The sequence below is a fragment of the Urocampus carinirostris genome, chromosome 5 (assembly GCF_059441175.1).
Source record: "Urocampus carinirostris isolate Australia breed hairy pipefish chromosome 5, RoL_Ucar_1.0, whole genome shotgun sequence".
NCBI lineage: Eukaryota > Metazoa > Chordata > Actinopteri > Syngnathiformes > Syngnathidae > Urocampus > Urocampus carinirostris.
The window spans coordinates 35,740,439-35,767,972 of NC_142353.1; the positions used below are offsets into that span (position 1 = coordinate 35,740,439).

The 27,534-nt window shown below is 37.6% G+C and overlaps 1 protein-coding gene across 1 annotated transcript in view; it reads right to left on the bottom strand.

Moving 5' to 3' along the window:
- Window positions 1-27,534, bottom strand: part of dapk1 (death-associated protein kinase 1) — a 49,997-nt gene that overhangs the window by 16,484 nt on the left and 5,979 nt on the right. The window contains exons 3-16 of the mRNA XM_088336596.1: window positions 15,139-15,360; window positions 13,358-13,496; window positions 11,864-11,993; window positions 11,634-11,682; window positions 11,510-11,536; window positions 8,122-8,274; window positions 6,521-6,566; window positions 6,353-6,442; window positions 6,098-6,190; window positions 5,068-5,286; window positions 3,039-3,137; window positions 2,807-2,905; window positions 2,533-2,730; window positions 529-726 (exon numbers count right to left, since the gene is read on the bottom strand). Of these exons, the coding sequence (XP_088192722.1) occupies window positions 529-726; window positions 2,533-2,730; window positions 2,807-2,905; window positions 3,039-3,137; window positions 5,068-5,286; window positions 6,098-6,190; window positions 6,353-6,442; window positions 6,521-6,566; window positions 8,122-8,274; window positions 11,510-11,536; window positions 11,634-11,682; window positions 11,864-11,993; window positions 13,358-13,496; window positions 15,139-15,360 (1,762 nt within the window). The remainder of the gene's footprint in view (window positions 1-528; window positions 727-2,532; window positions 2,731-2,806; window positions 2,906-3,038; window positions 3,138-5,067; window positions 5,287-6,097; window positions 6,191-6,352; window positions 6,443-6,520; window positions 6,567-8,121; window positions 8,275-11,509; window positions 11,537-11,633; window positions 11,683-11,863; window positions 11,994-13,357; window positions 13,497-15,138; window positions 15,361-27,534) is intronic.

Below are 27,534 nucleotides of genomic sequence, written 5' to 3' on the forward strand. Positions count from 1 at the left end.
TATCCATACTATAATCTTCATGATTGACGTTTTACTGAAAATAGCATTATTGAATGCACATTTTTCCTTTCAAACGTTTATTTTATTTAAAACATGCATTGTTTAAAGTTTCTTTAAAAAGATAAAAGATACATATTTTCTTTATGCCCAATGCATTTTCCACTGCACATATCTGCTTTTATCTTACTTTGAGCAAAGCTGTTCGGGGCAGGACACGTTGGGTAGTAGGAATGGGTTGTGGATAAGTTCTGGACACCAACGTCATGCTCATCTCTGTTTTTTTTTTCAGTTTATTTTGTCAGTGTAGCATGAAAATGGCTTTAAGTAGCCAATCCAAACCCCCCAAAAAGGGGAAAAAAGAAGAGTTTATTTGAGCATGAATGAGCTGGCTGAAGCTACATTGATAATAAAAGCCAAGAGAAGGCGGCAGCGAGTAAAAAAAGTTCCAAATTCCGTACAGCTTCTTTAAGAAATTGCAAAATTCAAGATCCACAACTCCCCTATTCACCATTGGGGACAGATGATTACCTTGTTGGGGATGTCGAGGACAGCTCGGGCGCTGCAGAGTGCCAATACGACGGGCAGGTTTCCGTCCTTGCAGGCAATGTGCAGCGGTGTGTTGCCATGGCGATCCTGGCGGTCCAGCTGACAGCCATGTGCCAGGAGGCAGTGGACCACTTCCAGTTGGCAGCGGCGCACAGCCAGGTGGAGGGCAGTGTGGCCGTCCTGGATGTGGACGATGAAGGTTTTGCATCAGGCAATCAAAAAAAAGAGGGCTAAATAAAGTAAACATTATCAAAGAAGTTCATATATTTAAAGGAAAACATTAGGATGATCTATTAATTATTTTTTTGTTACCCCTTTCTGACAAAAATGTTGACATTTAGGAACACTTCACTGCTTTACGACAGTGGTCATTAACCTTTTCTGTACCCCGGACGGGTGTAATGTCTGACAATATCCTAGCAGCCACGCCCAATAACAACATTAGGAATGATAACAATAACAATTATAATAATAAGACAAATTCCACTGTGCACTAGGGATCTGGATGACATAGGAAAAATGCATTAGATTTGATCTTATCAACACACAATTTTTATACATGGTACCATGTTGTACAATGTTGTTTTGGCTAAACTCTTTCCCTTAATGCTCCATTACAACGTTGTACAATGTGGCACCGTGAGTAAAAATAGTGTAATAATGATATAAGCTCTAATTGTTGACATCATGCAAAAATGGCACACATAAATATTCAAGCATTTTCAAAACTTTCAAGTAACCTTTGAACCCTGCTTACAGTTCAGAGGTCCCAGGTTCAATTCCAGCTAAATGTGATAATTATTGTTATTTTTATTTAAGAAAAAATTTAAACATGTTTAATACGGCTCTTGTGCTGGGCCGTGAACATATTGTCAGACAACGAACCGGTCTGTGGTACAGAAAAGATTGTAGACTGCTTTACAATACCTTGTTCTTATGTGTTTGAATATATTTGCATAAAAATAACATTTAGAATAATAGACAATAAATGCAGAATTCCATTGCTCAACTGTTTTACACTAAAATTGAGATTTTCAGGATTTCTTCAGCAATACTTTAGCTCAGGGGTGGGCAACTTTTTGGAGTCAGGGGCCGGATTGGGTTCAAAAATTTGGCCAAGGGGCTGATCCTGGAAACCCACCCTTTTATTTTTTTATTTATCAATAAATATACATGCAGAAGTTATTTAATTTTTAAAAAGATGGGTTACATACGATATGTTCTACCAAACAATATATTAGGTCTCGTTTAGACCACTAAATTTGAGATTTTGTTTTGTCGTATTACTGTATTTGTATTATTTTTTTAGTATTTTTGTAGTATTTCTGCAGTCAGACTTTCGTAGTATTTCCTTTGTAGTATTTTTGGGTATCCTTGTGGTATTCCTATGGTAGTTTTGTAGTATTTTCATAAAATCATTTTTGAAGTATTTCTGTAGTATTTTTGCAGTAATATTTGTGTAGTATTCCATATTTTTCGTCGTAGTACTGTTGTACATTTGTAGTGTTTTTGTCATAATCTTTTAGTACTATTTGTGTATTACAGTACAACTGCAGTGGAATTTTTAAATTAGTAGTAGTGTTTCTTAAGTGTTTATGTAATATCACTGTAGTCGATTTTGCATGTATTACTTATATAAGTGTTGTAGTAGTATTTTAGTATTATTGTATTAGTTTACTAGTATTTTAGTATTTTTCTGTGGTACTTAATCTCTTTTCAGAATGAAAGTAAAAATCTAGATTAGGTCCGTGTTTTAAGCACAGTTGATATTTAGTTTTGTAGTAATCTTGTAGTATTTCTATAGTACTATTTTTATAGTAGACACACTAAAGGACAATAGGGACAAAAGTGGCACCCTAAAAAAACATTATTCGGCAGTACGGATTAAAATGCTGTAAGTGATCATTACTGTAAAATACAGTTCAATCTAGGTCAAAAATTAAGTGCTTTAAATAAAGAAGAAACAAATTAAACAAAATCTTCCACCTTATCGGCAGTCTCCAAGTCAGCTTTGTGTTCTGCTAGGCACTCAACAATGTCCACGAAACCCCGGGCGGCCGCAGTGAGCAGTGCACTTTCTCCCTCACGGTTCTTGGTGTCTACACGACAGCCAGCCCGACATAGCACCCGCGCCACGGCTGAGTAACCGTGCCAGGCGGCGCAGTGCAAGGCCGTCTCTTGCTCCTAATTGTGAGAGACAGAAACCCACAATGGCTTTTTTTTGTTTTTTAACATTGAATTTCAGCAGGGGTATGCTTACCCTGTCACTGAGGTCCGGGTTGGCCTGAATGCTGCACAGGTAGCTGATCACGTCTACGTTGCCATAGCGGGCTGCCACATGGAGAGCTGTTTCTCCAGACTACAACACAACAATGAACGGGCATTTCATGTCATAGACATACATGGAAGTTACAATAATAACATTTGCCTGAGTGAAATTGTTTTTAGGAGAACGATGTCAAATTGGGAAGAATTTAATTATTTTCAGTGACCTTATCTTGTACATCCAGAGGACATTTGTTAGCATGGAGGAATTTCAGCGTGTCAACGTGGCCGTGTCTCGCCGCGTAGTAGATGGCGTTGGCACCACTCTAGAGAAACATGCAGAAAAATGAATTCATTTAAAATCATAAATACAATATAATTGAAGAAAAAAAGTTGAGTGACATTTATATCAAGTACACATACACTATTTTGTATGTGTATGTGTGTTTATTAATTATATAAATGTATCTGTTAAATATAATACCATAGATTCCGGACTAAAAGCCACTACTCATTGCAACATTTTAAACACAGCAGCTTTAAATGTGGTGCTGCAGCTTCTTCTATTTTTATGGCGGCACTAAGGAAAACGGCGAGCTATACTTTTCCGCAAGACATGCGTTCTAAATACAAAACGCTGCTGTGACCTCTGGAAACATTTATTACGCTCTTAATATCGATGTCAATATTTTTTTCATAGTTATTCATATAATGCAGTTCAGGAGTAAAATGGGAGGTTTGACAGTGTTTTATTCAATATTTACAATGTACTCATAATATTTTTACTTCTTTCATCTACAAATCAAGTTCTCAATTCACATGTCCAAATTGACCAGCATTGAAAGTTGTTTTTAAAAACTTTACACTTGCTTTTGCGTATCATCAGCGTTGTAGGGAACTGGCCTGCTACCAAGGCATTTCCCCTAAGTTTTTCCAACCACCTACTACCATCACAACGAAAGACCCAAAATGTCTTTTTACAGGAAGTGACCATGCGCTCTAGCTGTATAATAAAAATTTGAAACCTCAAAGTGTTTATTTGGAATCAAAAGATTAATGATTTGCATTCGTGTCATGTTTCATGCCAGAGGATTTATTTCATTGGGTGTCTGAATAAAACTTTGCCTATTATCACTTAATCCACCAATTGGTGAACTTTTTTTAAAACCGGGTTTATTGATCAGTACAATTGACCTGCAACAGAATTTCTTTCCCCTCACCCTAGCTAACACTGCGAGTTATTGTGTCAACAATGTTCTTATTCTTTCTTTTGATTCAATTTCTTTGCCACGTAAAAAAATAGTAGTTTGTTAGAATCCTACCACGGCCATTATATATTTGTGTGTCTATAAATTTTTCTTTTGGACTGATCAATCTTTATCAACATCAATGAACGAAAGGATCGATCATTTAAAGCTAAAAATACAAAATGTTTAGAGTATTGCTTTCTTCATGATAACAATAATCTATTTTTGGAAACCATGAGGAGCACCTGGTGGCCGAATCAGTACCCATAGAATTAAATTCTGAACTAAATGAATATAATTTAAAGCAATTTTCTCTATAGCGTCAACATCAGGCTGCTGAAGTTTCCTTTAATACTCAAAGACCAATAACAAGGGAATGCAATTTGATCCATTACTGCGGCAACCATCAATGACAAAAAATGCAGAAAGATGAGATCTTATTTAAATCTGGAACCATTTTCCAAAGTATAATTGCTGAAAATTTAGGGTTCACAATTTATGCCACGCCCTCATTCTCAGCGTAATAGTAAATATGTGCTCGTTTTTGTACCTGCTCAGTAGACTCTATCTTGAATGATCATATGGTCTGAAAGCACATGACATAAACAACTTGCAGTAGAGCTAAAAAAAAAACTGCTTCAGGTGTGGCGCAGCACGGCGCCGTTAGCGTTCTGCAGCTGAATGTGTCGACGCACAACTCCTCACAGGTTGGCGAAAGGCAATAAATCTAACTAATCTATGTAAATTAGTTCATTTTGATGGCTGTTTAAACCCTCGGCTTAAAATCCGGGGCGGCTTGTACAGAGACAAAATTGAGCTTCGTTCAATCTTAAATTTGAGCTTGCGGCTTTTAATCAGATGCGCTTTGTAGTCCGGAATTTACGATTTACGTTGGAATTTAGGAGTAAGTAACAATAATTAAAAATATTGAATTATGTAACAGATACTATAAGAAATAAGATGCATCATCAGAAAAGTATTTTTTTTCCCCTTGGCGTGAACATACAACCTTGTCAAGGGTTTGAATGTGAGCTCCTTTCCTGACAAGGAGTTGGATGATGTCAACGTTGCCGCAGCCGGCAGCGATGAGCAGTGGTGGCGTGCCGTGCTTGTTGGCCTGATTTACATCGTAGCTGTTCAACGACCCAAGGAGGTGGCACAGGCCCGGAACATTGTCGTCATTGATGGCGTGGATGATGGCCTTCATCACAAATGAGTCTTCCTCATCCTGCACAAATGCGGCGAGAAAAACACATTGTGACATGTCTACGAAAAAAACCTACTTTAAGTGTTCAAAAGCAACAAAAAGTGTCAATTTGTTAGAAAATTATGCAAGAAATTAGGTAACAGTACAACCAAACCAAATTTATAAAACTTGATTGTATAGAGCAGTTGTGATACACTCCTTCTGATAAATCAATACACAAATGAAGTATTTTTTTGTACAACCCTGCCCTTGCTGTAGTTTTTATTCCATGCTCATTATAATCCGGTGCACCTTATAAATGAAAAAAGTATCACTATTTTTTCGGGATGTTCCTTATAATCCAGTGCACCGTATAGTACGGGAAATACTGTTATTAAATAACACAGATAATCAAGCAAGCAGTCATCCTGGAAGGAGGATTACCTCATGTGCGGTCGTTTCTCAAGGCTTCTTCATTTTCCTCATGTTGAGGTTTTCGAGTTTTTCCCTTGCCCTAACGTAGGTTTTAGATCAGTGGATAGTGTAATAATAATCAGTAGTTTGCAATAGTCTGTGTTCTGTGCAGCCCCTTTGAGACTCCGTGAGATTAAGGGCTATACAAATAAACATAACTTGACTTAAATTAATGAGGGGGGAAAAATGGAACACTTTTGAGCACACATTTTACATGACTAAAAGTAGCCCTTTGACATATCACACAAAAAAAAACCCGTGCTGTGAATTAATAGGAGCTGTTGATGAATCCCTACATTGGCGCACAGTTCAGGGTGTAAAGCTAATAATACTCCAGCTGTAATTAAGGTAAACGTTGATTAAGAAATGTGCGTGTTACCAGTGTGTCTTCACTGCGTGCAACGCTCATGTTGCTTCTGGATAGGAAGGAGCGTGACAGACGGTTGCACAAGGAGATGAGTCGCACAGATTGCTGTGGGGGAGAAACCAAACACAAAACAGAGTCAAGTCTTTACTGGATTCTGATAGTTGATGTTTTCAGAATGCTCATTCTAACAGAAAACTTTGAAGATGATCCGTGCTGTATAAGCTGGGTAAAAAAAAAATTAGCTGATGAAGAAAATTGCAAACTTACTTTCCATTTTTTTCTAGCAGCAAACTTTTTAAACTTTTCCATGTTGACGGCGGACTCTTTTCTACTCAGTGCTTGTTGTGTGTCTTTGGGCTGGCGAAAAGAAAATCAATTGAAAAACTATTGATGTTTGGATGCGTGTGTTGTTGAGCTGGTGTACGAAAGGGTTACCTTGATCCAGGGGTGCTGAAGGCTGTCCTGAATGGTCATCCTCTTCCTGGGAACAAAACACACCCACTTTTTTAATTGTGAGATTTAATTTCTCATATTCTTTTGCTATTATTATTTAGACTACTGCTCGCAAAATGAAATCTGGAATTATTTTAGCCCATATTACAGTTGTCCATGAATTATGTGTATAACGCGGGAAACTTGTATGCAACAGTATTTGAACCCGGGTCACAGCGAAGAGAGAGCTGAATCTGAACCACTGGATCGCCAGTGATATAGATGACATACATGGAGCCATTAGATTCTAACTAATCATCACACAATTTCTATTCATGGGAACAGAGAGGAATTTTAATTTAGTTGTGCATTTCAGGTGTAACAACAAATATAAAATCTATTCTATTCTAAGCATTGTAAGTGACAGACGTTCTTAAATATTCGCGGCCATGATTACAATAATTTAAAAACACATAAACTATGAACACAATAACAACTTAAAATTTACAATGTATTTATTTCATATCCTTGATTCATCATCAGATACACATAAGAGTTGTTTCCCAAGGGGTGTTTTTTCGCATTTATTTATATCTTTCAGGACAACTTACCGTTTTCCTCCATTGTCTAATATTTGTCTCTGGTACTCTGACTAAAATAGTGGGATAAAACCTAATGCCTTTTCATATGTCATCCAGTTGTTAAGATTTGGTGCTGTATTTGCTGTAACTCTGGTTCCATTCCCACTGCATTCAATGTTATTTTAAAAATGGATTGATTGGATAATTTTTATGATAAGCGACAAGCATAATATAAAATATATACAGAGTAATATATTTTTTGTTTGACAACGTTTCATTAATTGGGGTTTCATACATCGATTCATGGCACTTTTTAAGGTTTTCTAAAGCCAAATTTTCAATATCTGTCAGTACCATTAAAAGAATGAATCTGGTACAAATCAGGTATTTTGAAAATCCACTAATAAATCTTATTAATCTTGCGTGTGCATTCATCAAGACATATGAGTTTTAGATTTTGATGAATCGTGGAAATATTTCTGGTTCTGAACAATATGTGTGTGACAATTTTTCAGACAAATCTTTCCTCATATAGGTGTTGGGTAAAAATTATGGTAATATGTAGCTTACATTTTAAGTTGCGGGAAGTTCTTCCCATTACAATTTCCCATTGGGAAACACTACCTTTATTTGTTGCATGGCCCCTAAAAATTGTCCATAATTGATATCCATTCCTTACACTAATACACATTTTAAAGTGGCCAGTTTAGGTGTAACATGAACTCGTGCCGTAGGGGATGATGACGCTTCATAGAGCAATGCCATACAAACTTAATCACGAGGTAAGAATAAATGCAATGTCAAGATGAAGCCATCTCAAAGCATTGTCTGCATCATTTTTAAGATTTACAAGCACTTCACCCACAATTCAAGCACTTTTCAATCCTTAAAAACACATTAAAATTCAAGCATTTTCAAGGATTTCAAGAAACCGTACAAATCCTGAGTAATGGTAAAGAAAAACAAAAACAAAAGAAACGCCAACAGAATAGAGTGCTTAACTTTGAATGAAAGTATATTTACTTGGGGTCTTTGACAAGGAGTCTGGCGATGAAATCTTTGGCCAGGACGCTGGTGCCGCTGAAGAAATCTTCGTCAAATGTGTAATTCACCGCTGACACGTTGGCTAGCGTTTCCTGCTTGTTGTCGCCCAGGAAAGGCGAAGCGCCGCTCAGCCTAAACAAGCGAATGGATCATGGATCATGTGAAGCACATTGTAAAGCGCTTCGGGAAGTCTTTATTGACTTGAAAAGCGCTACATAAATGCAGATCATTTTATTTCATCATTGACTACTTAAATTCACTTTTGCATGCGCGAAGGCAATCTGTTAACAAACTGCAAACATAGAATAAGTTGCAAGACTGTATTGACCTAGGGTTAGGAGATAGGGGATCGGGGTGAAGGGGGAGGGATCACAAAGCCGCCTTGTTTTTTCATTATTGGGAATGTAGTTCCTAAAAGTAAGGCCTTAATTCGTTAAAGGCAGACAACTCTGAAAAGTGTTTTTAAAGTAATGTTTTTGACATCGCACTGCGTAATTTCAAGCACAGATTATCAGCTAAGGGGCTCCCGTAGCCATATTAAAAGGATCTCGTCCATCTTGTCAAACTACTCTACTAAAAAGATTAAAGTCATGAGAAAGAGCGGACGAGGTTTTGAGTTTAATACGGTATATGAAAAGAAAAACGCACATGTGAAACCAGACAATGCAAAATATGACATTTAAAAGACAATGCTTGAGTAGTACAAGAAATAAGAGACACTAAATGAGACCAAAAAAAATGACAAAAAAAATTCTGGTAATTCTTGTGTTCAAAAAATACTCTGCATGGTAGGTGGAGTTAAGGAATATGTATGCGTGTTAGGGTGGTCCTTAATGGGGGTCGAAATTTTTTTTTTTGAAATATTGGGCTCTGACCCCCCGCATATGTTCTTATATCGATAAAAACACACTGTGTGCAATTTTGAACAATTTGGATAATATTTAGAGGTAGCTCAACGACTTTGAAATTTCCCAAAATGGTAAAATTTTGGCAATTTTCGAGAAAAAACGGAAATCTTAACCCTATGTGTACGGCGTTTTAGAACATCCAATTTCAGTCCATTGCTTATAATTGTAACACAAGAAAAGTTACAAGTAACTTTGTACACTAGGTCTGATATAATGTGCGAAAAATCCTTATTTTTCATACCAAAATTTCAGAGGCCTTGAGCGACCTCTAAATATCCTTTGATTTTGATGAAACTTTGCCTAATTACGTTTTGTATATATTGGAACATATTCAAGGGGTCAGAGCATGAAATTTTAAAAGTCGAAAAAAAAGGACCACCCTAATGCGTGTGTATTTTATCAAGGGATGTACCGTCACTTTTGTTTATGAACTTTTTAAAGTATAGTAGTTTATTTTAACACGAAATGCAAAACAACAGGCAATTGTAAACTCCTGCATTTCCCCTTTGAGCAAAAATAATATAGCAACACATGTAGATAATCAAACAAATACAAAGGCATTAAGTACTTAGTCCCTGCAAAATCTACCTTAAAATTAATGCAATATAGTAATCCCTCGCTATTTTGTGCTTTGGTTATCCCTGGTTCACTGCTTTGCAGATTTTGAATTATATTGACTGTCATTGATATCAACTTGACAGCACGGCGGAGCAGTGGTTAGCGTGTGTGCAGCACAGTTCTGAGGTCATGAGATCGAACCTTCCTGTGTGGAGTTAACATGTTCTCCCCGTGCTTGCATGGGTTTCCCCCGAGCACTCGGGTTTCCTCCCACATTCCCAAAAAACATGCCTGTCAGGTTAATTGGCCGGTGCAAATTGTCCCTAGGTGTGAATGAGCGAGTGAGTTATCTGTCTCTGTGTGCCCTGCGACTGGCTGGCAACCAGTTCAGGATGTTCCCTGCATCCCCCGGGACCCTACTGAGGACAAGCGGTGAATATACTGGATGGATGGATGATATCAACTTGTCATGCATTGTGTTCTAAACAGACAGGTTGTATATGTGTGTGTTGGGTTTGCAGGGAGGTTTCTGGTCCCCATTAATCACAAAAACACTGATTATTGTACACTTCCTCGTGAACATTGTTTTGAGTGTGTATTTACTATGCATGTATTATACCGCACCCTGGCCCTATAAGTTTCAGCACAATGTACATCTTGCCCAAAACTTTTTTTTTTCCTTCTTTGAAAATGTAAAAACACTGAAAGTGATGAAGTTATCACTTTGGCATGCATGAAAGCACTCCAGCTCGTCAGTAACAGACGCAGCCTGCTAGCAAGACAGCTGCAGCAGACATGGAGGCACTCATTCGCTTGAAGTCAAGCCAACCTCAAAATGGACAATTCAACTGAAACATTGCTCAAACATAAACAATGTACTACTTGAACGAGAAGAGACAAAATCTACACATACAATGTATATATTTTTTGCTGCTATACTGTATTGAATACCTGTGCTTTAAACTAGTTTTTTTAGGTTTTTATCACATCAATAATACAATGCTCTTGTAATTTTATTGATCATTTGGGAAAAATGCTTGCGATATTGTGGACATTTTTGCAAAATTCATTCAATGCCAGACGCTTCAAATGGGAAGAAGCGGCGCCAGCCAATTTTTGCCATTTTGACTTATCTTTGAAAGCCCAAAGAAAATTTTGGTCCAACTATATAGACTTAGGGCAAATGAAAAGAAAGCTATAACCTTCATATTTAAATAAAAAACAAGTATGTTACCATTGTTTAGTAAACAACAGCTTAACATCGCTAAGTTTCTAGAAAATACTAACTTCCCAAAAAGTTTTTGGTGAGGAAATGCTTCACTTCAGTTTTTTTGTATTTGTGATACCTCCAATATTTAAACAATACTTTCTATTAACCAAATGGCACTTAGCTTGCAAAATAACATTTTATTGCAAGAACACTGAATTGATTAATGAACTTAGCAAGAACTTTTCAGTCCCGGATAATTCCGGTGACATGGGCAACACAATTTTGGTCACCTTGGCGATTGCGTTCCTGCAGAAGTGCACGAAACGTTATCCCTCCCTGTCCGGACGATGACTAAAGGACCAAGTCTTCTTTTTTAGAGGGAAAACAAGTTCTGTTAAAGCGTTATCTGTACTTATCCATATCTTTGGTACTCTGACCACACTGCTTCACAGCACCTATACTCGTCATATAACCCCGCATACAATGTTACACACTTTAATCACTGGATATAGGAAGAAACACTAGAAAGTGGGGGCTCCTGGATGTGTTGCACCAAACCCCTTATAATATTTAAAGATAACAAAGCAGAACAACGCATTTTTACGTTGGGGCACTCGGGGACAATGCTTCTGAAAACATATTTATATGTGAAATTAGTCAAAAGTTGTGTCCACATGTGAGCACTACTTACAGAATGTAGGTTATCACACCAACACTCCTGCGGAGAGACGAAGCAAAAACTTACTTAGGATTTCATAAATGTTGAATTAGGTGCAGTTATTGAATGTTTGTGAGTTTTTGTTTGCTAAACGTACCACATGTCTGCCTCCAGGCCCAAAGGTTCATAGTTTACCACCTCAGGAGCTGCAAATATAAAATGCGTTCATTTTTGCATCTATCTAAAGGTCACAGCTCTGTCATTTCAATGACAGTTCAGTCAGAAATGCGTTGCAATTACAACAAAAAATGTCAGTATTAGTTCATTATTATTGCTATCTATCATTGATTCATGTGGTGGCAGGTAGTTACTAGCAACTGTACTGACCAACAAATTCCGGAGTTCCAAAAATGTTTTTAAAATCGTTGCCAAAATCGATCTTGTGCGCCAGACCAAAGTCTATGAGCTTGATGCGCGGGTGAGGCACGGAGCGGTTCAGCAGCATGATGTTCTCTGGCTGTAAATACAGCAGACACAACACAATAAGCTCAGCTCCAGTCACCACACACAAAACAAAAAGCACAGATTAAACAAAAATTTGAAAAAATCTGGAGAATAAAACTCAAGTTATGTAAGGTCAAAATAAATAAATTCTAGTGTTAAAACACTTCTAATTGATATACATATGCGATTTTTACAATTATCTTGTGTGTGAATTTATCAAGACATGATTTTTAGATCCTGGTAGATCGCAAATATAATCGCTTTTCGGCCAAATCCCTCCCCATATAGGTGTTGGGTAGAAACAAAGTAATATGTAACCTACATTTTTAGTTTTGACAAGTTCTTCCCATTTAAATTTACCACTGGAAAACTCTACCCCTAAATTTTTGCATGGTCCATAGTATGTCGATAACTGATATGTAATCTTTGCACTAATACACATTTCATAGCGCCCTGTTAGGAGAAGCATGCACCTGTCTTCCTGAGCGCGACCTATATGGGGCGCTGACGCTTTATAGGACAATGACATACAAACTAATGCCGGCGGTAGTTAATGCCGAGGGATGAAGAAATGCAATAGTGAAGCGAAGCCACCAGGGAGTACGGTCTGCGTCATTTTTAAGCAGACTTGTTGATAAACATGGAAACAATTTAAACCGTTTACAAGCAATTCACTCAAAATATAAGCACGTTGCAGTCTTTGAACGCACAAAATTAAAATACAAGCATTTCCAAGGATTACAAGCACTCGTACCTAACCTGTAAGCTGTTTGCTTTTTAAAAGAATTGTTAAAATAAGTAGTAAATCGTGTCGTGATTTTTTAATTGATAGATAGCTGTTCGATCTTTATTAATAAGTAAACAAAACCAGGGGGTAAAAAAACTCAAAACAATATAGTATTGTTATAAGAGAATAAAGTATCACATTTTATACCATGTAATGAATAAGAGGGAATGACCGTTATAAAAATGACAAAAAAAATTGAAATTATTCCTACAATGTCTATTTTCCCGAGATTTCATTTCTGTTACTTTAAAATTGTATTGTATTGAAAAAAAGGTTATTGAAAGATGTTTATTTAGATAACCGAAATTTAAAATATAACAGAAAAATAAAAAATGTCATAGGAAAATAAGTGGCAACTTAAAATATTTAAAAATAATTTGTAGAATTATAATTCATAAAGAAAATAAGTTAACATGCATAAAATAAAATAAAAGTCTGAAAAAATAAAATGAAATACAACAAAAAGTAGTTTAATAAGAGTGTAATAATAATGGTATCTTAAATATATTTGGACGAATGTGGTTGTGAAAATGTTTTCCCTAAAAGAGTGTCATTTAAACTGAAAGGTGATCTGAGTACTGTTCTGTTACCTTGAGGTCAAAGTGAGCGATATGTTTGGAGTGCAGGTAGAAAACTCCATCTAAAATCTGCTTGAGGAACTGCGTGGCCTCCTCCTCGCTTAACGATTCTTTCTCCGCCAGGAAGTCAAAAAGCTCCCCTCCGGCCACACTAGAAAGGATAATGACAAATCTATAAATCTGTTTTTAATGGAGCCAAGAGCCACTAATCTGATCACGCAGGTGCATTAGAGTGCAGTCAAAGTTGGTTATAGGGAGCCCCTCCCATCAAACACATTAATAGAGTACCAGTAAATATAACATCAACAGTTTAATTGTTGCATTTTGGATTGTTTGTTTTTTGGTTTGTTTTAATTTCACAAATGATCGTTTGTCCACAAGACCACTGACAAAGCAAAAGGAGAGAAACTGAAAGTGTTAAAAATGTATAGATTTTCCTGAGTGGTGTAACTGAGCCAGAGTTATTGTTGTGGAATGTAGCCTAGCCGGTGCAGCTGGAAGATGCAGGCCTAAAGTTACTTTGTCATTATATGGTTTATGTTTTGTGTTGGATTTGGTTTTGTTATGGGGATAATATTTCATGTAAAGACAAATTAGCTTGTTTAAGTTTGCTCCTGTTAAACAGACTAACCACAATTGCTGTAAACAAATGCCAGTAGAGAAAAAGGAAACAAGGCAAAAAAAAAGAAGGAATTACCAATTGAATAACAATGTATTCACAGTACTATACAGCAGCAAAATGAATGAATATTTTTTCATAAGTTGTTGTATTTCAGAGAGGTGACAACTAATCGATTATCACATAAAAATTTCAGAAAAATGAATATATTTATAATGAATTGAAATAATACAATGAACACATTACATTGGTATTAAAACAAAAATGGAAAAAATGTAGTTGTATTTTATTCATACAGACTATTAAATCACATTTAATATCTTTTTTTTCCTTTTACTTTGGTAAATAACTATAAAATAAGTCTCTTTTCTCACGTTATCGAACGAAACATTCAGGTGGGGTACGTTGTTTGAGTTGTCCTTAAAAAAGTTAAATGTAAATAAAGTATTTTATTTATCAAGTACATATGTGTTTGTAATGCCCAACTGAGTTCAAAGAGCCCTTATGCTTGATTTTCGAATGTGCTCATCTTCTTTTATCACACTTTTAACAAAGCTTTTCAGGGCGGAACACATGAGGTGGGAAAAATTGGAGGTGGGGGACAGCGCTGGAGAGTGACCCAGCGGGGGTTTTTTTTTGTTTCAATTTGTTATTGTAGCATGAAAATGGTGAAAGTAAGAACAGGCCTGCTTCAAACACTAACCCAAACACCAAGACAGATAAAAGAAAGAAGAGTTAATAAAAGTGTGTCGACGAAATGCAGATACAATCAACATGAATGAGCTGATTGAGGCTGCATTGATGACACTAGCCACACATGGTGGCAGTGAGTAAAAAAAAAAGTAAGAAATTCCATACGGCTCCTCAAACTAAACAAGGAATAGATGTCTCATTTCATCTCATTAGCTGCACCGCTTATTCTCAGTAGGGTCGCGGGGAGGAATAGATGTTTTTTGTGTTAATTATGAATCACGTTCAGGAATTTACTTTATCTGGTCAATCGATTAAAATATTTGATAGTCAAATATTTTAATATTGTTTATTGAATACCTAGTCAATTTTAAGTTTCTCGGAAATGTTTTCTATAGTTACTTAATGTTTAGTTAAAAACAGTTTTTTCCTTTACGGTTTAATTTATTTTATTTTTGGTCAAATGACAAAATGCCAAACTCACAGCTCCAGGATGAGGATGACGTCAGCCTTGTTCTCAAAGACCTCGTGTAACGTGATGATGTTGGTGTGCTGGATCCCCTTAAGGATGTCCACCTCGCGTTCGATGTCCTCCCGCGTGACGCCATGCCGGCTGGACTTGCTGCGCCGCTTTTTGATAAACTTGGCGGCATACTCGGCGCCCGTGCTCCGGTGACGACATCTCCTTACCACCGCAAACTGACCGCTGACAGGACGGAACGGAGGAGAATTGAGATCTATAATGCTGAAATACAGTTGTCCTGTTTCCAATATATGCTGCAGCATAAATAAAAATGGTATTGCTTCAATAAAACAACAATCCTAGCAAATATGGATAACATTATAAGGCAGTGGCCGACAACTTTTTTTGTACCACGGACCGGTTTAATGTCCGACTATTTTCTCACAGCCTGGGATAATGATAACATTATAATGACAACAAGCCCAGATCCACTGTGCAATCAATAGTCCACGAGGTATCTAGATTCGGTAAAGGCATTAGATTTTATCTAATCATCACAGTAATTTTACTCACGATACCACGTTGTATTATGCTGCTTTGGCTAACCTCTTTCCCATAACGCTCTATTACAATGTTGTACAATGTGGCACCATGAGTAAAAATAGTGTGATTTTGAGATGCAATCAACTGCCCTTTCCTGTGTCATCTGCAATCCTAGTAGCACAGTGGTTAGAATTTGGCGCTCTCGTTGCTGCTATCTGGGTTTGATTTCTATAGCGTCCAATGCTGAATGATATTTGTCAACCAATTAATCATTGCTCAATTACGGTGTTATGCTACAGTAAAACCTTGTGAAAAAAAAGGGCAATTATTGCGCGCACCCAAATTTTACATTTTTTCAGAGGGGGTGGAAAAAAAAGCATGGCTTCCAAATAAACACGGTATAAGAAAAACTAAAGGCGACATTTTCTCTGCGTGTCCTAGTACCAAACAAGCCAAGGCCCGGTACCAGTCTGTGGCTCGGTGGTTGCCGACTACTGTTATAAAGTACGCAAAACAGAGCAAACACTGTTGTAGCTTTTTCTTTCATATCACAGATGGATGTTGTAAGATAAATGGGCCGCTGGACTGTAATGTTAAATTATCCAAGGCAGATGATTCAACACTTTAACCATTTGTGAGGCATGCCCCATTTTCATTCCTACATTGGCACACCACCTGTCCACTGAGTCCGGTGAGGCACAGGATGCAAAAACGCATAAAAGCCCAAATAGATGTTCGTCATAGCCGAAAAAAGAAAGTAAAATGAATCATGTGCCAGCAAAGCAAACGAGAAGTTAGCGGCTGAATAAAGTGTTCTGTTGGCTTGAAATCTGATTTTTAATTAAATAGAACATGATGTACTGGTCCTGAGAGTTTAAAAATAACTATCCATCCATCATCTACAACGCTTATACTCAGTAGGGTCGCGGGGGTCCCCTGAACTGGTTGCGGGCACACAGAAATACACAACCACTCGCTCATTCACACATAGGGACAATTTGAACTCGTCAATTAACCTGACACGCATGCTTTTTGGAATGTGGAGGAAACCGGAGTGCCTGCAGGAAACCCAGGCAAGCACAGGGAGAACATGCAAACTCCGCACAGGAAGGCAGGTAGGTAGATTTGATCCCATGACATCAGAACTGTGCTGCAGACTCGCTAACCACTCATCTGCAGTGCCGCCTTAAAAATAACTAATGTATAATAAAACAGAAAAATGCACACAGATGACAACAAACATTGTGATCAACCCATGCAAGTCATTATGCCAGTCACCAGCAACGTTTTCCCATTTGTGTACGGGCATGATTAATTTCCACAGTAGAGGCGTCTTCGGCAATTACTATGTGTGTCTCCACTCGGGGAGATACAGTACATATTTGATAGACAAACTCTGTCGGGTAAAATAAATACAGTATGTATCACATCAGTCATGTTTTCTGTGGTCACGACTCACCACACAAATGTAAAATTTGACAATGGGCTACAGTTATGTAATAAGTAAGATTATTTTATGTTGGACCAAAAAGGTGTATCAAGGTATATATTTGATAAGAGATCATCATTAGGTTACACCAATGTACGGTTACTTGATAGTAGAGCCTCTATGTTTGTCCGTGGTCATGACACAAATTTGATATTTGAGAATGGGCTTCAGGTTCATAATACTCATGTATAATACGGCTTTTTGAAACAGTAGCATTGACACTGGTGTATTTCTATTTAATACCGTGTTATGTAATAAGTTGAAGTAAAAAATTAATGTTGGAGCATAAAAAGTGTATCAAAGACTCTACTAGAGCACTCATAGGTTACACTAATCTATCCTTACTTGACCATAGGGCTTCTATATTTGATTTGAAAACACAATTAACATTTAATAACAAACATGTAGTTAGATACCAGTGATTTGATATTTGATAGAAAATTGGTATTTAACACACTCATTCTTCTTTTTTTTTTATATCACAAACCGTGAAAAGTGCCGCAGAAGGCATCAATAGTTGATAGTGGAGTATGGATACTTGATGGGATTTTACTGCTACTTCCTTCTGCTCAATTAATGTTTAATACTGGTGTTTCGATATTTAATCCTGGTGCATTGACGATGGAGATAAGGGAAAGCTCATAAGGTCGGGCTTTTGGGTTATTCGTTACATTACCTATAATGTTTAGCTAAATAAGGTTAAGATGAGGGATAAAGATTACTGAAAAAAATACGTTGATGGCAGTTCATTGTCGAGGATGTGGATGTGGAGCCCCTGGAGGATTATATTTGTTGATGGAGCCCATTAAGACTAAGTACAGATAATATGGTAGGGCTGAAAATTTTGCCTATGGTGCTACTGTTTTGGTTAAACAAAGTTATTCACCCCCACTTTGGCAATGAATTCGTGATCTTTGATTTTATGTACCACAACTGAGATTTCAGCGACAGACACAAAAGACCACAGGTATAAACATGTAATAGAAATACATAGCAAATCATCCTATTCCTTCATAATAATTTGTGAAAATTCAATTTGGGACTGGTCATCCCAAGAATAGATTGAAACAACCCTAGTTTATATGATTGAATGTTAATTATTAAAAATAAGTAGCGGGAGGACAGGAAAGTTAAAGGTAAGATTTTAAGCCCAAGCCAGACCAAAGTTTCGGCCTATGTCGGGCTTAACAGTCAATCATTACATTCGGGTTGGGTCAAGATTCTCTCTTGCGGACTTTTAAAAAAACACATACACACATATGTATATGTCAAAGATTATACTGGCAGCACCATCAGAAGTCCCTGGCTCAAATCCAGCTACCTGCCTTCCTGTGTGGGGTTTGCATGTTTTCCCTGTGCCTGCATGGGTCTCCTCCAGGCAATTCGTTTCAAATCATCCCTACAAATGAATGAGCATGTGAATGTTTGTACGTCTCCGTGTACCCTGTGACTGGCTGACACTAAGTTCACGTTGTCCCCTGCCCACTCCCCGAAGAGGGCTGTGATGGGCTTCAGCACCCCTCGACCTTACTGAGGATAAGCGGTCCAGAAAATGGATGGATGGATGGATGAAAAAGTATACCAAATGTATAATAAAACAAAAGACTTGGCCACAAAAGACCATCGTCTGCCTCATCACAACACATACTGGACTAAACTCCACCTGTCTCTGTCTATTATCCACCAGTCATTGTTCTTTTTTTTCTCTCTTAAAGTGTTGCGCTAGATTCTAAAGGACGCACTACTCCTGTAGTTTATGACTCAATTTCTTTAACCCGCTAACATGACGGACTGCCTTAAAATTTTTCCTTTCAACTCTTCAAAAAATCTGTCAATGATGAAAAATTGTCAGTAATGTAACCTCAGCAGACACAGATATAAAAAATATGTAAATGTTTATACATTCTTGGTTAACTTTGATTTAAAAAAAATTAAAAACAGGCTTTAATTTGTTATCAAAAATCACCTCTCCTCCAGAGTCCTCACAAATGGAATATGAAGTTTGCTCCTGCAAGTCAAGTTAATTGGTCGGGCTTGGGGTTTTAGTACCCAGGACCTGGGTGGGTCGTGATTGATTTTTTAGGCCCTAACTTACCTCTATTGCAAGGGTAAAGCTTAACTGAGCTAATGAGAAAAAAAGTTAATTCTGTTCTGCAATGTTAAGTCATGCTACACACCCAACTAGAGTCAGCTAGCACCGTGGTCTTTTCCCAGCACACCCCTTTCTCTCACATCTCGTTTGGTTTCGTCTCTGCTCTCTTCTGTCGAGGAGGCTAAAAAAGCGTGAAGGCCTGTCGGCACTTGAAGTCACAACAAAGGCAGTGAGGACATTTGATCTAGCTTTCTGCTATCAGGCCTCTTGAAAAACAGCCTCCCCGCCTGTGTTTGTTCTCAGTCTGCATGGAAAGACTCACCCCTCGTTATTTCTACACCAACTGTCCCACCCAGTCTATTGCAAGAGTTGTGCAAGAGTGTAGGGATTCCCCTTGAAAATAAACAGTGTGGATGAAGCCTTGAACAAAATACTGAAACACGCGCACAAATTATTACAGTGCAGTGACACCACATTTCCAAAATTCCAAGACAACGGGACCTTGACTTACGACTATTTGTCAATTGGCTAATAGATTATTTTTCAAATTACATTCGAGAGCTACAATGTCGAATAATACTTTACAGGAAGCAGCAGCGAGGCAATTATTGCTCAACCCTAGTTTGTGGCAAAAGAGGAGAAATTGCTGAAATGCTCAAAAAGGGTTAAGTAAGATATTGAGGAAGGTTGGCAGAGATGATGCATGAGACGCTGATGCACTGCAGACGAACTCAGAATGATGTAAATGATTTTGACGTTCAAAATACTGTGCCCAAAGACTAGCACTGTCATCTTCTACAACTAAAGTAAGCAGTCTTTCTCAATAATTTATCCACATCGTTTCATAAGACGTAAAAAAAACCTTCTGCTGGTTTTTTTTTTTATCTATTTGTTTTCGTACTTATAGACACTAAATAATGCAGTGACTGAACAATGCTTTCAGGCTAACAAAAAACGTTTTTATTTGGAGATGCAATAAATGCAGAAAATCACTGCAGTGTTTTTTACTATAAGTTTACATTAATATTTCATAACGATAAGGACTGCCAGATTGCTCATCATTACACAACTCAAAAGTTATAGTCTGCTAAGGCCGGACATAAAGTATCTGCTTCTTTTCTTCAGTGGTCCAAACATTTGATCCCAACTCTTCTGGGTTTTTGTTAATTGCTGCTGGTAAATGTTATTGCACCACTGTTACAATGCACCATTCTTTTTATTGCATCATTATCATTATTATAACATCTGCCAGTTTTTGAAGCACTACGTTGTAATTAGTGTTTTTGCATATTCATCCAAATAGTCTTCAATTGTTTTCTCGTCAAAATCTTTACTCTGGAGTGCTGCTATGTTTAATCTTGTTGCATACAATGTTTCACAACGTTAATATTAGTGACAATAATGACAACTCAATTCTATTCTATTCTTCTCCTTTCTCAACGTTTTCACAAGCGCCAGCAACAGGAAAAACGACAACATTCCGTTGCCCAGCCACGTGAGATGATTATTTGTTTGAACATTAACTTTTCCTACTGTTTTTTTGCACTGAACTTCCTTATCGGGTCACGGGATAAAAGCCAATACCACAGCTGTGTCAATATAAGATAAAAAGTATGTTGTGCACAATGGCCATTTTGAATATTTAATTAGAAACAGTAGATTTAAACTTTTCTCTGTCTCAGTATAACAAAATACACAACAAATAAAGTGAAGAGCAATGAAAAATCTTCTGAGTGGATGCATCATAATTTAGGTCATTGTAAATTGCAAAGGTTGAACAGACATAATTATACTGACAAATTTCCTGATTTATAGGATTTCTTGTGTTTTCTGAAAACTTTATTAAAATGTTGTAGGCAATCATGCTACTGGGGTAACTATTTTTATCTTAATGACTTATAAACCTTTTTTATTTTGTCCTTTCAGAACTAAAAACACTTCCTTACATTGCAAAATAAAATTTACTCTGTGAATTTTGAACAAATGATAAACCAATTTGTTCACAGACTCTGTGTTTACCAATTATGAATTTTCTTCTTCGGTATAGGTCAGGGGTGTCACACTCATTTTAACTCTGGGGCCACACCATAGAACAAACATTCTCTCGGGGGCCAGACTAGTAGATTAGAGAAAGAAAAAAAGAGATAACGAAATAAGAAAAGGGAAAAGTAGAGAGGGTGGGACAAAGAAAGAGAGAAATGGAGAAAGGGAGAAAGAGAGAGAGAGAGAAAGAGACAAAAGAGAAAAAAAAGAGGGAGAGCATGAGAAACAAAAGATAAAAAGTGGAAATAGTGAGAGAGGGGGAAAGAGTGAAATCCAAATAGAAGGGGAGAAAGAGAGAAGGGGAGAAAGAAATAAGGGAAGAAAGAGAGAAGGAGAAGGGGAAAGCAAGAAAGAGAGAAAAATAGAGAAAAGAGAACAAAAAGAGAGAGCAGAAGAAGGTAAAAAGACACAGAGACAAAAAGGAACAAAGAAAGAGAAAAAGAGAGACAGAGAAAGAGAAATAGAGAGAGATAAAGAGTGAGGGGAAAAAGGGAGGAAGAGAGGGAGAGTAAGACAGAGAGTAAGTGAGAGAGAGGGAGAGAAATAGAGCGTTAGAGAAAAAGGGAGGAAGAGAGAGCTAGCGAGAGAAATAAATAAAAGTACGGCATTTGTGAGAGGCACCTGGCTTTGGCAACATCAAGTGGACATATTTCAACCTGCAGCTTGTTTTTCTCCTGCGCTTCTCTGAGCATTGTCTCGCGAGCTGGATTTAATCCCTTAGCGGGCCTGATCAGGCCCGCAGGCCACCTGTTTGACACCCCTGGTTTTTGCCATCTTTATATAAGTTTTTGTCCGATTGTCTTGGTGTTAGACAGTATTTTTCTGTCCTGTGCCCTTTTAATTACCAGAATGCAAGGTGAAGCTTCTGTATTTTCCTCACTATAAGGTACACCGCCGTTAAAATAGTCTTTAGCATATGCAAGTCACAACAGACTCTAAAGCACATGGAATTAAAATTATTAAATTAAATGTTTGTTTTTTGCTATATTTTTCCCCTTTTTATTTTCTTTGTTATTGTATGTGTTTGTCTTGCTGTCGATCACCCCTCTTGAGGGATATGACCAAGGTAGATAGATAGATAGACTATTGTTATCCAGTTCGAACCCCTTGTCATGCATTTGTGGTGAGCGATTAAATGTATCAACTGATCAATATTTGTATAGATATGGAAACTCTAACTTTCTCTAACTTTATCCACATATATGGCGCACCAAATTATAAAGCTCAAATTCCCATTTCTGGCCAATAATCTGGGTTTTTAGGTGCGCCTTATAGTCCAGAAAATACGATAATTTACCATGTGGCGTAGACTGACGTTAAGGTTGTGGCCGCCACGTGCAATTATCATTTAGTAAACGGCGTGGGAGGCCGAATCCCAATGTTCCCGACCCACTCGGTGGCGGCGTGTGCGTTCCCGTACGCGAATGCGCGAGGGCCACAAAACAGTTACGCAACCGCCGTGCCATTGTGTACCGGCGGAAAGGGTAACCGTGGTAACGGGATCGAGAAGTGAGAAGAGGAACCGCCGGCTGCTCGTAGGAAGGAAGAGACAGATAGATTAGCAACACCGTGTAAACAAAAGACATACATCTGTCCGGATATCGAGAGGATTTTCTCATAAGCTCAGTGTTGGCACGCTGACAGCAACAGGTTGTTAAGAGTGTTTGGTTTTACGTCCAGTCGCTATGCTCTAGTATAATGATAACAAAAATGGAAATCCCACATAATTTATACTTGTCTTTTACACGACTTTGAAGGGTCTTTGGAAATGCGCACAATTAATTGGCAGCTTCAAATCCAAACGGCAGACTTGTGATTGGATAAGCATGCTTGGGTTCACTTAAGTATACTTCAATGTTTAAAAGTGCGGTCGAGGCGAATTGCTAATAATGCGTCCTTCAACTCCAGAGCTTCTTGTTTTTTTTTTTAAAGGCTTCGCTAACAAGGCTGTCTTTGTGCTTGGATCGGCTTGCATTACCATCCTCAGTGTTGTGATACGCTGCCATCATTCAGCATGGATAGATATTCAACAGATTCCTGGTAGCAGTGTGAGTCACCTTCGAGTATCATTGAGTTATGAGCTGGATGGCGCTTTATTTTTATGACCTTTCAGCTATCTGTGCTACTTCGGGCTGAGTATGTCACAGAATAATTGGCATCTTCAAGGATAGACCGGAATGCTTTTAGACACATCTGGGACACATAACACCAGCAAACGTCACGGCGAGGTCACAGACTAAACTCCAACTGTCACAAATAGTTACATCTCCACCACCGACATCAATTTGGTTCTTGCTTTTTCTCTCCATAATAAATAATGCCAAAATATTTTCAAAAGGTAAGAAGTGAAAATTTGTTAGAAATCTCAAATGGATGGATTGATGATAACAATGCAAGTTGCCATGTTAAATGGGTAAAACCTCAATTCACTATTAAATTGCACCTCAAAGATATATATATATGATTATTATTACCGTATTTCCGCACTATAAGGCACACCAGGTTATAGGGCGTACCCCGAAAGAATAGTTTTTGGTCCTATATTTGACATACATAAGACGCACCGGATTATAAGGCGCTACAATGGGAACGTCGACAAAACAGTCAGATAGTTCAGTCAAACTTATTACCCCCTTAACATTCCGTAAGCTTGCAAAGAAGAAAATACGTGTCGTAGACACGTGCAGATGCGGTGTCCGTACGATGTCACTCAAATGCATCGTTCCAAATATCATTTGGAAGGTTAAAGTCTTGGGATTCAAGAAATGCCAACCATTCCTTAGTTTCTATTTTCTTTTTCGCTCGCAACTTTACTGTGCATATGACAATAAACACTTGGAATTGAGTTTAATTTAAAAATAGACACTCCATTCCATCTATTATCTACACCGCTTATCACAGAAACATCGAGTTCAGTCTGAAACAAGATACTGGGAAAATATATAGCCAGAGTAGCTCACCGAAGTCGTTGTGTTCAATAATATTGTGCAACCATGGTCCTCTTATTTCCGTGAGTGTCCAGGAGAGTAAAATATTTACAAATACAGAATGGTAAAACATGTTTCCTCTATGCCGTAGACAACCACATTTGCTATTCACATTCATCTTTTTCGGCCTATTGCAGGCTTTGTTTTGCCCCTTTAGCCTATACAAGCCTGTATATGATAAGAAGGATCCGCCCTTTTTACCTCCGAATAACTTTAGCCAATAGTGATCGATTCAACTGATGATTGACACATCTTTTTCGGCCAATTGCAGGCTTTGTTTTGCCCCTTAGCCTATACAAGCCTGTAAATGATAAAAAGGATCCGCCCCCTTTACCTCCGAATAACTTTAGCCAATAGTGATCGATTCAAATGATGATTGACACATTGGTTAGCCAATGAAACGCCGGTATATAAATCCCAGCATACACCACGGACTACTCGCGTTTGGGGGAAAATCTAGTCGGCGGCTGCTTGGATTAGTTGCAAGACTTTGCGACTTAATATTGATCCATAAATAAGGCGCACTGTATTATAAGGCGCATGGTCATCTTTTGAAAAAAATAAAGGCTTTTAGGAGCGCCTTATAGTGCAGAAAATACGGTATATATCTAAATTTGACGTTTATCATATCTGATGCTCGCTTTTCCATTATCTAGTGCGATTTTACAAATCCCTACAAAACAAAAAAGGGTCTAATCTGGATTGGAAAATGTACAGGTGCAAATTTATGTTTAATATACTCTTGAAATTAAATTACCTCAGAATTGCTATGACGACCTGATTATTCCGCCACAATCTCCACAAAGCGCAAGATTGACTTGTGAAGAGGAGGAGGAGGGGGAGGTGATAGTGGTAATGGTGGAATGTGAGGAAGGCAGCAGGATAGATGGAGAATTTTGGGTGGAGGGGAGTGTGGGGACAGCAGCTGCTTCATTTATCCATCTATCATCTCCAGTCTTATAAAATTGACATTTGGCTGTTTTTTTAGGCGGATTCTTGATCTCATGACAAGGTTATCCGACACAGATGACATGTCACACGCTTATTGAGCCACATTGTGTTCTGGTAAAAAATTAAATACACAGAGCAAGTATATCTTCCCCAAGTCAGCACGACGCTAGGTTAATCTGTCACAAATTGGGGCCAAATTTGACTGACTTGGAATTGGTAAATTTGCTCAAACGGGCTTTAAATTGAAAAAGAAACCTGCCGCAGACAACAGAATGAGAAACTTTTACACCTACATTATATATTGTCATAATTTGGAGGAAATGCAGCGGGAAAAGTAATAAATCATTTTTGTTCGATGCGGATAAATATGGCGTAATATTTTGTCTTTTTTTTTGTATTTTCCTTACAAAGCTTGTCATAGTAGGTAATTAGGCTGTCAAAATTCTATCCGGAAGCGTGTTCATGGAAAAAAAGCTCTTTCTGAAGGTTCTGAACTGGTGTGAATGTAGTTTCTTACATTTCACTTTTAAAAAGCCAATAAATTTAAGAGTGAGCTCCTGCTGCTTCCAGACACAATCGATCGAAAATCCATACTGACAACCACTAATGCAAAACTGTGTTACAACTACAAGGTCATACAAGGTGAAGGACCTCAGACACCACCTTTGCACACTGTTCTAATCGACAACAAAGGGATGTATACAGTACACACAGATACACTAATTGTGTGTTTTACCCACTAACACAGTTGGAACATATCCAGTCACACTCTAGAAACAGGCAAATTCAGGATTTTGTATTATTATTCCAAATGATTGCTTGCTAAAATTTAAAGAATCAACATAACGCCATAGACATAAAGCTTGATGCTGTCTTTTTAAAATGTGTTCGTGTGAGAATGTACTAGAGCACAATGACTTTTTGTTGATGTTTTTGAGTTTTTCCTTGCCTTCATGCAGGTTTTAGATCAGGGGGATGGTGTAATAATAGTCTGTGGTCTGTGCAGCCCTTTGAGACTCTTTGTGATTAAGGGCTATACAAATAAACATGACTTGACTTGACTAGTTAGAGTATAAAATGACAGCCAGGTATGATCCTTGGTATGTCTTGAAGTGAAACAATATAAAAATGGGCTACTTCATAAAGCTGGACAATACCTGGTATACCCGTATATAGGTGGATATGTCAAATGCTGACATTGAGTTTCTTGTAAACAAAGCAACATCAGCAGCTCGAGCACAATTATGATGCGCATGACATTTTTAACAGATGAATTGTTAACATTTGGTTCAGTGACATAACAGGTTTGATCTTCAAGACATGCAGGAGAGTAAAATAATCTACTTTAAAACACTTCATGACGCTGAATACCCTGCTCCTATTTAAGTGGTTTAAAAATATTCCTTACACTGAATCATGAACATGTTTCATCAAAACAAAATACTATAGGTCCCTTCGGCCTCAAGCATGCATGCTAAAAAACCTAGCATTTGCATTAAAGCACTTTACAATACTTGATTCTAATGTAGTCCTGCAAAGTTTTTAACAGTAGTCAGCTTTGCATACGGATGATATTCTCCTCACCACAGTACTCACGTTTAGTCTGCTAAATGATCACATATACAACTTAGAAATGGGTAAGTAGTGCGTGATAGTGGGGGAGGATGAGTGGCAGGTTTGCCACGCACACTTGGCCCCACAACCCAGTCATGCCAGCCGGGTGGAAGGGGGTTGAATGTAGGTCAGTGGGTGCATGTGAACATTGGTTATCCACCACCTTTGACTCAAACACGCCATTTATGATATCCTTTACAGGCAGATTAAGGTTTATGTACTAGTAACATCTTAATCCTCACCAGAAAAGCAATTTTACAAACAGTGAGGTTTTAAAAGTATTTTAGATAACTGACAAATGGTTGATTTAGCTAAGTGTGTCTCTTTTACACTTACAGCCCAATATTTTTAATTATGAAACTAAATTATGCAAATGTTTGTTGATATTTTACAGAAAAAAACTCTTCTCGCTGTGTTTTTTATCCAACAGATTTTAGCATGTAGCCATCTTAATATTTTAAGATTTTTAAGATTTTTACATGAAAATTTCCTGAAATAATGCAGTGTCTGAAACTCATGACAAAAAGTTACCGGACACCGGTAAAGTTGCATGCCCCATTTTTCAGAACTTGAAAAACAATAAGACGACTAATCGCAAAAAAACCCATTGTTGCAAAGTATTAAGGATGGATAATCAGAATATATAACAGGACAAGACTTTAAATGCAAATGTAAATGTAAATGCATTTATATAGCGC